General features: G+C 35.9%; 5 protein-coding genes across 5 annotated transcripts; 3 read left to right on the top strand and 2 right to left on the bottom strand. All coding sequences in view use genetic code 12, as the record gives it.

Moving 5' to 3' along the window:
• Positions 1-775: 775 nt before the first annotated feature.
• Positions 776-1165, top strand: CANMA_001246 (uncharacterized protein; the record flags this gene model as incomplete). Its single annotated transcript, XM_051813195.1, has 1 exon — positions 776-1165. The coding sequence occupies one exon, from the start codon at positions 776-778 to the stop codon at positions 1163-1165; it is 390 nt and encodes a 129-aa protein (XP_051673138.1).
• A 351-nt stretch (positions 1166-1516) lies between these two features.
• Positions 1517-3214, top strand: ALG9 (dolichyl-P-Man:Man(6)GlcNAc(2)-PP-dolichol alpha-1,2-mannosyltransferase; the record flags this gene model as incomplete). The annotated part of the gene is made up of 1 exon (XM_051813194.1): positions 1517-3214. The coding sequence occupies one exon, from the start codon at positions 1517-1519 to the stop codon at positions 3212-3214; it is 1698 nt and encodes a 565-aa protein (XP_051673137.1).
• A 295-nt stretch (positions 3215-3509) lies between these two features.
• Positions 3510-4190, bottom strand: YPD1 (Ypd1p; the record flags this gene model as incomplete). Its single annotated transcript, XM_051813193.1, has 1 exon — positions 3510-4190. One exon carries the CDS (start codon positions 4188-4190, stop codon positions 3510-3512), a length of 681 nt encoding a protein of 226 aa, XP_051673136.1.
• Positions 4191-6467: 2277 nt separating this feature from the next.
• Positions 6468-7397, bottom strand: PHO15 (4-nitrophenylphosphatase; the record flags this gene model as incomplete). Its single annotated transcript, XM_051813192.1, has 1 exon — positions 6468-7397. The coding sequence occupies one exon, from the start codon at positions 7395-7397 to the stop codon at positions 6468-6470; it is 930 nt and encodes a 309-aa protein (XP_051673135.1).
• A 585-nt stretch (positions 7398-7982) lies between these two features.
• Positions 7983-9347, top strand: LEM3 (Lem3p; the record flags this gene model as incomplete). Its single annotated transcript, XM_051813191.1, has 1 exon — positions 7983-9347. The coding sequence occupies one exon, from the start codon at positions 7983-7985 to the stop codon at positions 9345-9347; it is 1365 nt and encodes a 454-aa protein (XP_051673134.1).
• Positions 9348-10192: the final 845 nt, after the last annotated feature.

The following is a 10192-nucleotide window of genomic DNA, read 5'->3' as shown; positions in this document are numbered from 1 at the left end:
ATACCACAAGTGATCTCCCGTCTACTGAATTTGGATGTGTTACTGAACACACCCCGTAGCTCATTCAACTCCTGTAATCTTCTTTCCTTGCACCGTAAATTGCCTACTTAATGCCTCAATCACTTCCCCTACATGATGCGTAATGTGGAGAAACACTTCATTGCCAATTGATCTGTCCAATTGTTTAGATGTAGAAGCCCCTTGAAGTCTTTAATCACCCAGCCAATCTGATCTTTAACGTTAAAACCAGCCACCACTCGCTTTGGTAGCCTTATTTCAGCTTCCGCATGATGTTATAACTTTTAGGTATGTTCACTGAATCCCATCAATGAGTCGATTTAGATCCTCTTCTTCCAGAGACATTCGTCGTATTTGATATTGGCATTATTGCGTAAGGGGCTAGTTATATATTAGTCAAATACCCAACAATTCCACTAAAGGAACAACGACCAAAGGCAAATTTGCTTAGCTTGTTTAAGCTCATGCCTCTGCATCAATATGGTAGGATGGGTACCAATTATTTGGTCTGTCCAAACTTTAGGTAGCGTCGACACAAAGTTTCACCAATGAGAAGATACAAAAATATAATCAAAAAAGAGACAAAGAGAGAAAGACAGAGAAAGCGAGAAAGAGAAAGAGGGAGAAAGAGAGAGAGAAAGAGAACGAAAGGTGAAGTAAAAAAAAAAAAAAATGAAGAGAGTAAAAGCTGTTAACAAAGGTTACACTGATTGACCAAATACATATCTTACCCTCCCGTCCAAAAAAATAAAATAAAATGCAAGATTTACCACCAATAGGAGGCTATGATCCCATCCAATGGAAGAGAAATTTACCATCGCGTGGATTTTCCGGCACAACCTACTTTTTCGGTATTTTAGCCATCATGTCATTTGGATTTTATCGTTATTATCAAGGTGTCAATGAGCAACGTGAATTGACAAGAGAGAAAAAATGGGCTAGATTCCATTTAGAACCTTTGCTTTTAGCAGAAGATGATCGTAATATTGCCAGACGTTATTTTGCTGAAGAAGAAAGACAAAAATTGGTTAAGGAGAGTGCAACTAGCGATGAAGTTAAGCAACGTTTGGATGAGGAGTTGTATCATGATAAGAGCAAGTTTAGATTCCCAAGGTATGTTCCTGGTATTAATCCTAAGGATGTATGAGAAACTAGGACAAGGGGACTAGAAACGTGATTTGAAGAAGAATGAGGACGAGTTCAATTGACGTACTTTTGTTGATACTGTAGATAGGACCAACATAGAGATATACAAGTTTGAGATACTGGAGAAGTAACGACTAGAGAGGAGATGCTCTCACAGGCTCCCATTTTGAATGTACGTGTTTGTTTTTTTTTTGGCCCTTGCAACATATGTTTACATGTTTTTTGCATGTTTGCATCTGTGAAATGTAGAATTAATAGTATCTCTACTTTTACTCGATTGCGTATACAAAACAAAAAAAAATTATATGGAGCTCAATTTTGGAACACATTTGACCACTATATATATCCCAAGATGGGACTAACTAAAACTCAATACGGCTTAATCTTTCTCAATGTTGCATTTCGACTATACTCATCCTTGTACATGATTATTGGAGATTGTGATGAAACATTTAATTATTGGGAACCACTAAATTTACTATTGCGTCAATTTGGTAAACAAACATGGGAATATTCACCCGTGTACTCCATCCGATCATATGCTTATCTAATACCGTATTACATCATCGGTAAAGTGATTCAGCTATTTGGTGCGTCTCCCATCAATGTGTTTTATGGGTTACGTGTCGTGGCACTTTGTGGGTTCACTTCATTTGTCGAATTGAATTTATTTGCCAATTTGCATTATTACTCAACGAATTTGGCCAACTGGTGGCTATTTCTAACCAGTATTAATGTCGGTATGAGCCATGGTGGTGTGGCATTGTTGCCCAGTTCATTGGCTTCGCAAACGACACTATTGGCAAATACCTATATTTTTAGAAGTCTTGTCGTTAATAACGAAAAAACACGCGATCGAAGTAGTAACTTGTTGAAAGCAGTTACTTGGTATTTAATTGGTGGGTTCTTGGGATGGCCCTTTGCATTAGCTTTAGGTTTACCTATTGGAGTTTACACATTATGGCAAATTGCTCAGCAGCGTATATCAGCTGTCATTTTAATCAAAATTGGGTTGGTTTTGCTATGCATAGTCAGCACTATCACTTTAATTGATTCCTTTTACTTGCAGAAATTGGTGTTTGTGCCAATAAATATTGTATTGTATAATGTCTTTGGTGGTGATGGTGAAGGACCCGAGATTTTCGGAGTTGAGCCATTAAGTTATTACATTCTCAACTTGTTGTTAAATTTTCAGTTTATTTTACCGTTGGCTGCTTTGGGAGTTTTGCTTAATCCATTCATCACAACTAACGCCAACCGATTTAGTACAATTGTATCTGCCCAGTTGATAATTTGGTGTGGCATATTTTTCAGCCAACCCCATAAGGAAGAAAGGTTTATGTATCCCATTTATCCATTGATTACGCTATCAGCAGCAATCACTATATCTAAGTTGACAGCATTTGTGAAGAATAAGTTACCCCGCATTGTCTACTATGCTGCTCAATTTGCATTTATTGCCACTTCATTCACCATTTCAGTATTGAGAATAGTCAATTTGGTTGAAAATTATGCGGCTCCACTACACATTTATCAAGCAGTATCACAATTGCCTGTATCATTGTCGTCTACACAACAAGTCAATGTATGTACTGGTAAAGAATGGTATCATTTCCCGAACTCCTTTCATTTACCACCAAATTATCGATTAAAATTTGTTGAATCGGGATTTGATGGATTATTACCAGGGGATTTTTATGAACCAAAAGAGACCATAATTGAATCAACAACATTTGTTCCACTGCACATGAATAATCAGAATCAATTTGAATCTGACAAAGTAATTCCTTTAAATGAATGTGATTACTTTGTTGATAATTCTCAATTAGGGTCTACGCCACAATTGATGAGACCTGATTTATCCATCGTTGATGATGCCAACTGGCGTATTTTACAATGCAGAAAGATTATCAATCCAGATGGACATCATAATTTGCTTGGGAAATTGATTTATATCCCATATCCTTTGAGAAGGTTAGTGCCGTACAATGTTGAGTACATGGATTTGTGTCTATTGCAAAGAACAAAACAAGGAGAAGAAAAGGTGTAGCTGCTTCATTAGCATATGATAATGTAGACAGAGATGCTGTTGATACAAAAAGGATGTATAAAAGTGTACAAAGTTTTATCTAAATCAACTCAGGTGTTATACACACATTTATAAGACATACGTTAATATACGCAATAAAATTCTCATCTCATATCCTTCATACCTTTGACAAATTTTATGCCCGTATTTCGAGTGTTTTGCAAAGTAAATAGTTATATCTCTTTTCATATACATCCCAGCTGCATTTTCTCTTTCTATGTTTTTCTGTTTTTCTGTTTTTCTTTTTCTAACAGAATTAAGCATAAAATTCATCCAATGCCTTTCTAGTTTTGACAAATCCATCCTTAGCTCTAGATAATGCATCTTCAATTGCTGCTATCCAGAAACCATCACTTGATTCATCATCATTTTCACTCGTTATACTCTTTCCACCCGTATTTTTACTTGATGATGTTTTATCATCTTTTGTTGTATCTTTTGTAGTCTCCTTTGACGATGATTCTCCATCATTTGTGGTGGTGGTGTTGGTGGTGGTATTCGTGGTGGTGGTTCCATTAGTCGTTTTTAATTTATCGCCTTCCTTCTGTACATCCTTTTTAGATTGACCTTTTGCCTGACTAAAGTTATCGAAATTAATCTTGTGCCCATAGTTTTGAATACGTTCACATTCTTCTGATATGGAAGTCAATCCTAAAGCTGCAGCTGATCCTTTCAAGAAATGACCGGAAGAACTCAACTGCTCTAAATCTTTTTCCTGTAAATATTGTTCAATTTTATCAAATGTTTCTTCAACTTGTGATACAAAAGTTTCCACCAATTGTTGAGAAAACCCTTCTTCGTCTTCATCCATTTGTAAAATTTCGGAAAATACCCCCCAGTCAACTAGTTTAGAATCCTGTAATTTGTGCTGTTTATCGGATGAATAAATATCAGGCACATATCTCTCTTCGTCGTCTCCTCCTTGTGGTGATGACATATTGTTTAGTAGTTAGTTTGGTTGGTTGGTTGGTTGTTGAATTTGTTATATATATATATTAATGATATGCTGTTGTGAGTGTGTTACAGTGTATGATTGTAACCAAGCTGTGGTGCTTCAATTGTATGTTATTAAAAGGGGGATGATATGATGGGTTGTTGTTTTTTTTCTTTTTAGTAGACAAAAATTAAAAAATGAAATTTAAAAAAAAAAAAAATAAAAAATAAAATAAAATAAAATAAAAAATTAAATGTTCTTCTGGTGGTGTTGATGTGTGTGATGTAAAATGAAAATGATGTAATTTTGCTCTCTTTTACAATAGAAAGAATAAAAATTAAAATTAAAATAAAAATAAAAAAAAAGAACCAATTTGTGTGTGTGTACGTATGGTTGTATTGGGTCCGACGTAAATAGTGGCTTTACTGGGGGGACTACTGTACTCTGGTGTTACACATATATATATATATCTAATTTCACTGAAAATGCTTTGATAAAGTCTCGATAGTTTTATCAAGTGTGATTGGTCAGGTCAATGTTTTAGTTGTAATAACCTAAGTGGCAAAACAGTTTGTTAGTCTTTTAGTATCCGAAATTGTTTTGCACTTGGTGGTAAAAGTTAGGTGGTGCCAACCAGTATCTGTTTCCTATTCAAAATATACACAATTATATGATGATACAATCTGTTTATGTTTAATTCAATATTTGATGGAAACCCGATCCCTTGAAATATAATAAGTATGTAGTTCCTTTGAAAATTGACAATGTCGTTAGACGTTGGTTAGTCTTTTTTTTTTTGCTATTGTTTGTTGTTGTGTCAAAACAATAAAGTTAAAAAAAAAATTATTGTTGTATTAATGCAATGTCGTAGATGTTCTTTTTTTGATTCTTCTCGCTTGAATCGATTCTGGCCATTTGATTCTGATTCCCTCCCATAGCGCTAAAGACTTTGCAGAACTTGCAGAGAAACACTACATTTATTACTACAGCCACACAATAGTTATGAGTAGATATGTACACACCTTCTTCCTTTACCCTCGTCTTTACAAAGAATTCGAATAGATCCAACTTCTTAGGCCTTTGCCAAAAAAAAAAGTACAAAATAAAAAGACCCACATAAATAGAATTGGTTCCGAAATGGTTCTCACATACATACATAGAAAAAATAATATGAGTTGATTTTCTTGGGGTAGTGTAATTGTTGTTAAAACTAGAAAGAAAGAACGACAAAGCACAAAAAAAGACGTTGAAAATCAATGACGTCAGAGCATATGTTGGGGGAAATAGATCTGCTTGGATCTTGGCTCATAAACTAATAGGAATACGTGTTGTTTTCTTGGTCATTTCTCTAAAAAAATACATACAACGTTAAGCACATATGTATGAAGGAAGGAAAGTGTAGAAGACTTGAGTAAATAAAACCCCATATTGCATTTTACTAGTTTTGATTTTATGTCTATTTTGTTTTCCATGTAGCACTTCTTAAATTATCTTTGCTTTCACTGGTATGATAGTCCTTTCGTTTAATTAGACTTCCTGTTTGCAATATTTATTTACTGTTTATTAGCATTTTTATTGGTGTGCGTTGTGACTCGTTTTTGTATTCACATATATATATATATATACACCAAAGTTTCAAAGACTTTTGTGTGTTTTTATGATGAATGGCTGGTTTATTGTTCATTGCTTATTGTTTGTTGTCTTTTTTTTTTTTCACTTTCTTTTATAAATAAGGGTTCCCATGTATTTATTGTTCAACTTTCTCTTTGAAAGGAGTTTCTATAGATTGTTAGACCACAAACGTGTCCATACTCGAAACGAGTCTAGATTAACGTGCATTAATTTTTGTTTTCTTCTTTTGTTACACTTTCCCTTTAATTTTGCCCCATTTCAGTTTGAAATTACTTGCATTGAATTGATATTTTCGCAGCCCTAAATGATAGGAGATATGATAACTACTAAGTTGCCGAACCTGTTACTGAATAGTAAAGGCAAGGCATTTTCAAACAACTAGACGATCACTTTCATCGCTTGAGTTTACCCATGAGCGATTTTTCGTATTCTCAGACAAAGTTATCTCAAGCTAAATTCTTAAAATACAAGGAGTAGATAGTTGACAAACTTCTTAGCTGATAACTGATAAATATAGTTTGTCTAATTGCAGCATGTATATTTTTATTTGTCTATTAAACCAGTCTATCTAGTCTATATTATCAATCTATTATCAATCTCCATCTCCAACTGCGTATTTGTAAGCGGTTCCACAATTCTATTTAGGACTTAGTGGGTAAATTCATATACGTCACCCAATTTGTTGATATAATACGTTGGCGCATCCTCTTTTGGTAATTGCTTCACATTAGCTTCAGTTTCAATCCCTGTCAAGACCAACATTGTGTCCAACCCTCCATCTCTTCCAAATTTCATATCAGTGTTTAATCTATCCCCAATCATCAATCCTCTTTTGGGATTTTTCTCCAATCCCGGCAATTGGGCTTTGATTGAATTCATCATACTTTGATTAGGCTTACCACATATAGCATCTGGTTGTCTTCCACTTGCGTATGCTACTGTTTCGATAATTGACCCTGCTCCAATCAATAATTTACCCTTCATGGGGAACGTAGAGTCAATATTAGTGGCAATAAATGGAATACTCTTGTCATCTTTGAGCAAATATTGCATGGTGAGGGACAATTTCAAGTAATTGATATTAAACGTCAATCCACAAACAACACAACCAACATCAGCATCTAAATTGTCAAACAAGTTGGTATTTGGATCAAACTTGACTCCATCTTTAACTAAATCTGGATCAGTGCCTCCTACTGTAGCATAACCCAATTCATGCAACTCCTTTTCAATCCCTTCTTCACCCAACACCCAAACTTTCTTATCTTTGGATAACTTCAAAATTTTATCAACATAAACTGCTGATGCAAATGATGATCCAAAAATCTCCAGTTTAGTTATATTGGAAATACCCATTTTTTCGAATTTTGATAAATAGTCACTACGTGACTTGGTTGAGTTGTTGGTGACAAATATCACGGTTTTCTTTTGTTGTCTTAGGTATTCTAAAGTTTCACCAATGGAGGGAAGTAAATGATCACCTAACCACAACACTCCATCACAATCAAAAAGAAAGTAATCATATTTGTCAATTATCAAGCTCTGGACTTGTGTCTTTTCAGTAATTTTCACTGACATTATAGCTCTGGGGTGGATTAGCAAAGGATACAGAGGCTCTATGAACTGCAAAGTATGAATTAATCGTCCTGTTTTTTTTTCCCTTAACCAATTTGCGCGATTGTTGATCTACACACTCACCCGAGATAATTGGCAGCACTCGATTGGGTGATACCTATCGCAAGAGTTTCCAGAGGAGATAAGCAGCTATGGACTAAATACATATTGATCGACCATGTTAACCGGAACCGGAATTGTCTGGCGAAAGCTGGAGCTAACTAGGCTGATTCCAATTCAAGGACTGATTAAGAGTTAGTGTCAACTCTAAACGGACCTCAAGGCTAACCACTTCCGGCCATGATCCTCTATTCTTTACATATATAAGCGTCGCTTGATCAATTTGCACATAGAGTATCCCAGTGTTGCAAAACTATCAATACGAATAATCTTCGGGATCAAAAATGTGAGGTTCGGCTTTTAAATAAATAACAATTGAGGGAAAAAAAAAAAAAGAACAAAAAAAAAAGGATACTGAGGAAACTTTGCGCCTTATTAACCTTTGGAATCTGATTAGTAAAGCAGAATTTTGATTCACCAGTACATACAATGGCGTCAAGTTACTACGCATACGATTCAGAAAGACCGGAGCCAACTGCTGGATTGGCTGATCCTGAAGCAACAGCAACAGCAACAGCAAGATATGACGGGTACACACATCAACCAAACGGGGATAGTCGACAAGATGATGCATATGATTCTGCATCGTCATCCGAAGACGAGCCGTTGGACACGGACAACAAGGAAAAGACCAGAAGACCATCAGACCATCCTTTTAGGCAACAACGATTAAAAGCTTACAATCCGGTGTTGACGGCCAAAACTGTGATTCCATTACTAGTGGCTATAGCCATAGTGTTCGTGCCTCTTGGAGCTGCCATGTGGTATGCATCAGACAGAATCCAGGATATAACTATCGAATACACTCAATGTCAAAATTTGGCGATGGAAAATGTGTTTACTCCAATACCAGATAATTACACCGACTACAACTTTAAAAGAGAATTTGCTGACCATAAACCCAGCTTTGCTTGGAGAATAGTGACTGACGATTCACAACAATTTGAGGAAGATAAAAAAGTTTGTCAAATACAATTTGAGGTGTTGACTGAAATGAAAGGACCTCTTTACCTTTACTACAGACTACACAAATTCCACGCCAACCATCGTCGTTTTGTTAAATCATTTAGTGAAGATCAATTGAATGGGTTAGCTGCAAGTCTAAATGACATCAAAAACACTGTTGGACAAAATTGTGAACCATTATCAGAAAGGGACGGAAAGAAGATATATCCGTGTGGACTTATAGCCAATAGTTTGTTCAACGACACTTACTCCACTGGATTTGAGGCTGTCAATGGTACAAGTTCCGATAAAACAGTCAAACTCACTGAAGAGGGTATCAACTGGTCAACTGACAAGAATAGGTATAAGAAGACCAAGTACAACCACAATGAAATAGTTCCCCCACCAAATTGGTACAAGAAGTACCCTGATGGATATAATGAGACAAACGTGCCTGATATTTCACAATGGCCCCAATTTCAAAACTGGATGCGCCCAAGCGCCTTAGCAACATTTAACAAATTAGCCTTGCGAAACGACTCAGCAACATTGAAACAGGGAACTTATCAAATCAATGTTGGATTACATTTCCCCGTATTGCCCTATAATGGTGGGAAATACATATATATATCACAAAGATCGGTAATTGGTGGCAAGAATGACTTTTTAGGTATTGCTTGGATGGTTGGTGGAGGAATATGTTTTGTATTGGGATTGGCTTTATTAGTTATCAATTTCATCAAACCAAGAAAGACTGGTGATGTCAATTTATTAAGTTGGAACCAAGAGGCGATAAAGAGAGATGAGCATGATGCGTCAGTGGCAAACACTAGTGGATTTGAGAAGTAGATTATGCAGTTGGGGTGTCGGTGATTTAGCTTAATAATCGATTACACTCTATAGTTTTCTGTATTGATAGAAATTATTTTTTTTGTTTTGTGTCGACGACCACTGGTAACGGTTATCAGGTCTATTGTATTTCCGCTGTCGTGCGCCTTCGGAATATAGCACGATGCCCTTAGGGTATGCGACGCAGAAAAGTGTAGAATGTTGAAGAAAAATAAAACCCTTTTCACCTACTAGATCTCCACTCGATTACGCTCTACTACTTTCGGATAGCGGGCAAGACCCAAAAAAGGATAATAAATGTCACAGGTGCCCCCATATGATTACAAATGAGGCGCAATATCCCCATTCCTGTTCCCGCTCTTGTGATCAGCGTGTCTCACTTTCACTCTCACTCTCACTCTCATCTTGGAACTAACTCCGAAATGTACACAATTGCAACAAAGTCTCAGTACATCCGGAGTTATGTCTTTTCTTTTGGGTTTGTGTAAAATAACGGAAAATAAAAGCAAGTGATGCAGTGCTATTATTAATATAGGTTTTTGTTGGACAAAACTTGCGGTTTTCTTGTCAGAAATTGTGGCTGTCTACTAACGAATGGCAAAATACGAGTTATACAATGGAAAGTTTGTTTTTTTTCATTTCGCTGTTCTCCTTTTCCAATTGGTATATAAATAGTAATTGAATTTTCACTCCGTAAAGAAAACTGAATAGATATATAGCATCAACATTAATAATGTCTACCCCAACTACATCTACACAAGTCGTTCTCAAACAATCACCACCAAGTTTCATCAACCCAAACTTTGGTGAATCTGATTCCACTTTTGAAATCAAACAAAAGCCAA

The sequence above is a fragment of the Candida margitis genome (genome assembly GCF_024628925.1).
Source record: "Candida margitis strain CBS 14175 chromosome Unknown scaffold116, whole genome shotgun sequence".
Classification (NCBI taxonomy): Eukaryota; Fungi; Ascomycota; class Pichiomycetes; order Serinales; family Debaryomycetaceae; genus Lodderomyces; species Lodderomyces margitis.
Note: the sequence above shows the minus strand (reverse complement) of the source record. Positions and strands in the feature narration are given on the sequence as shown.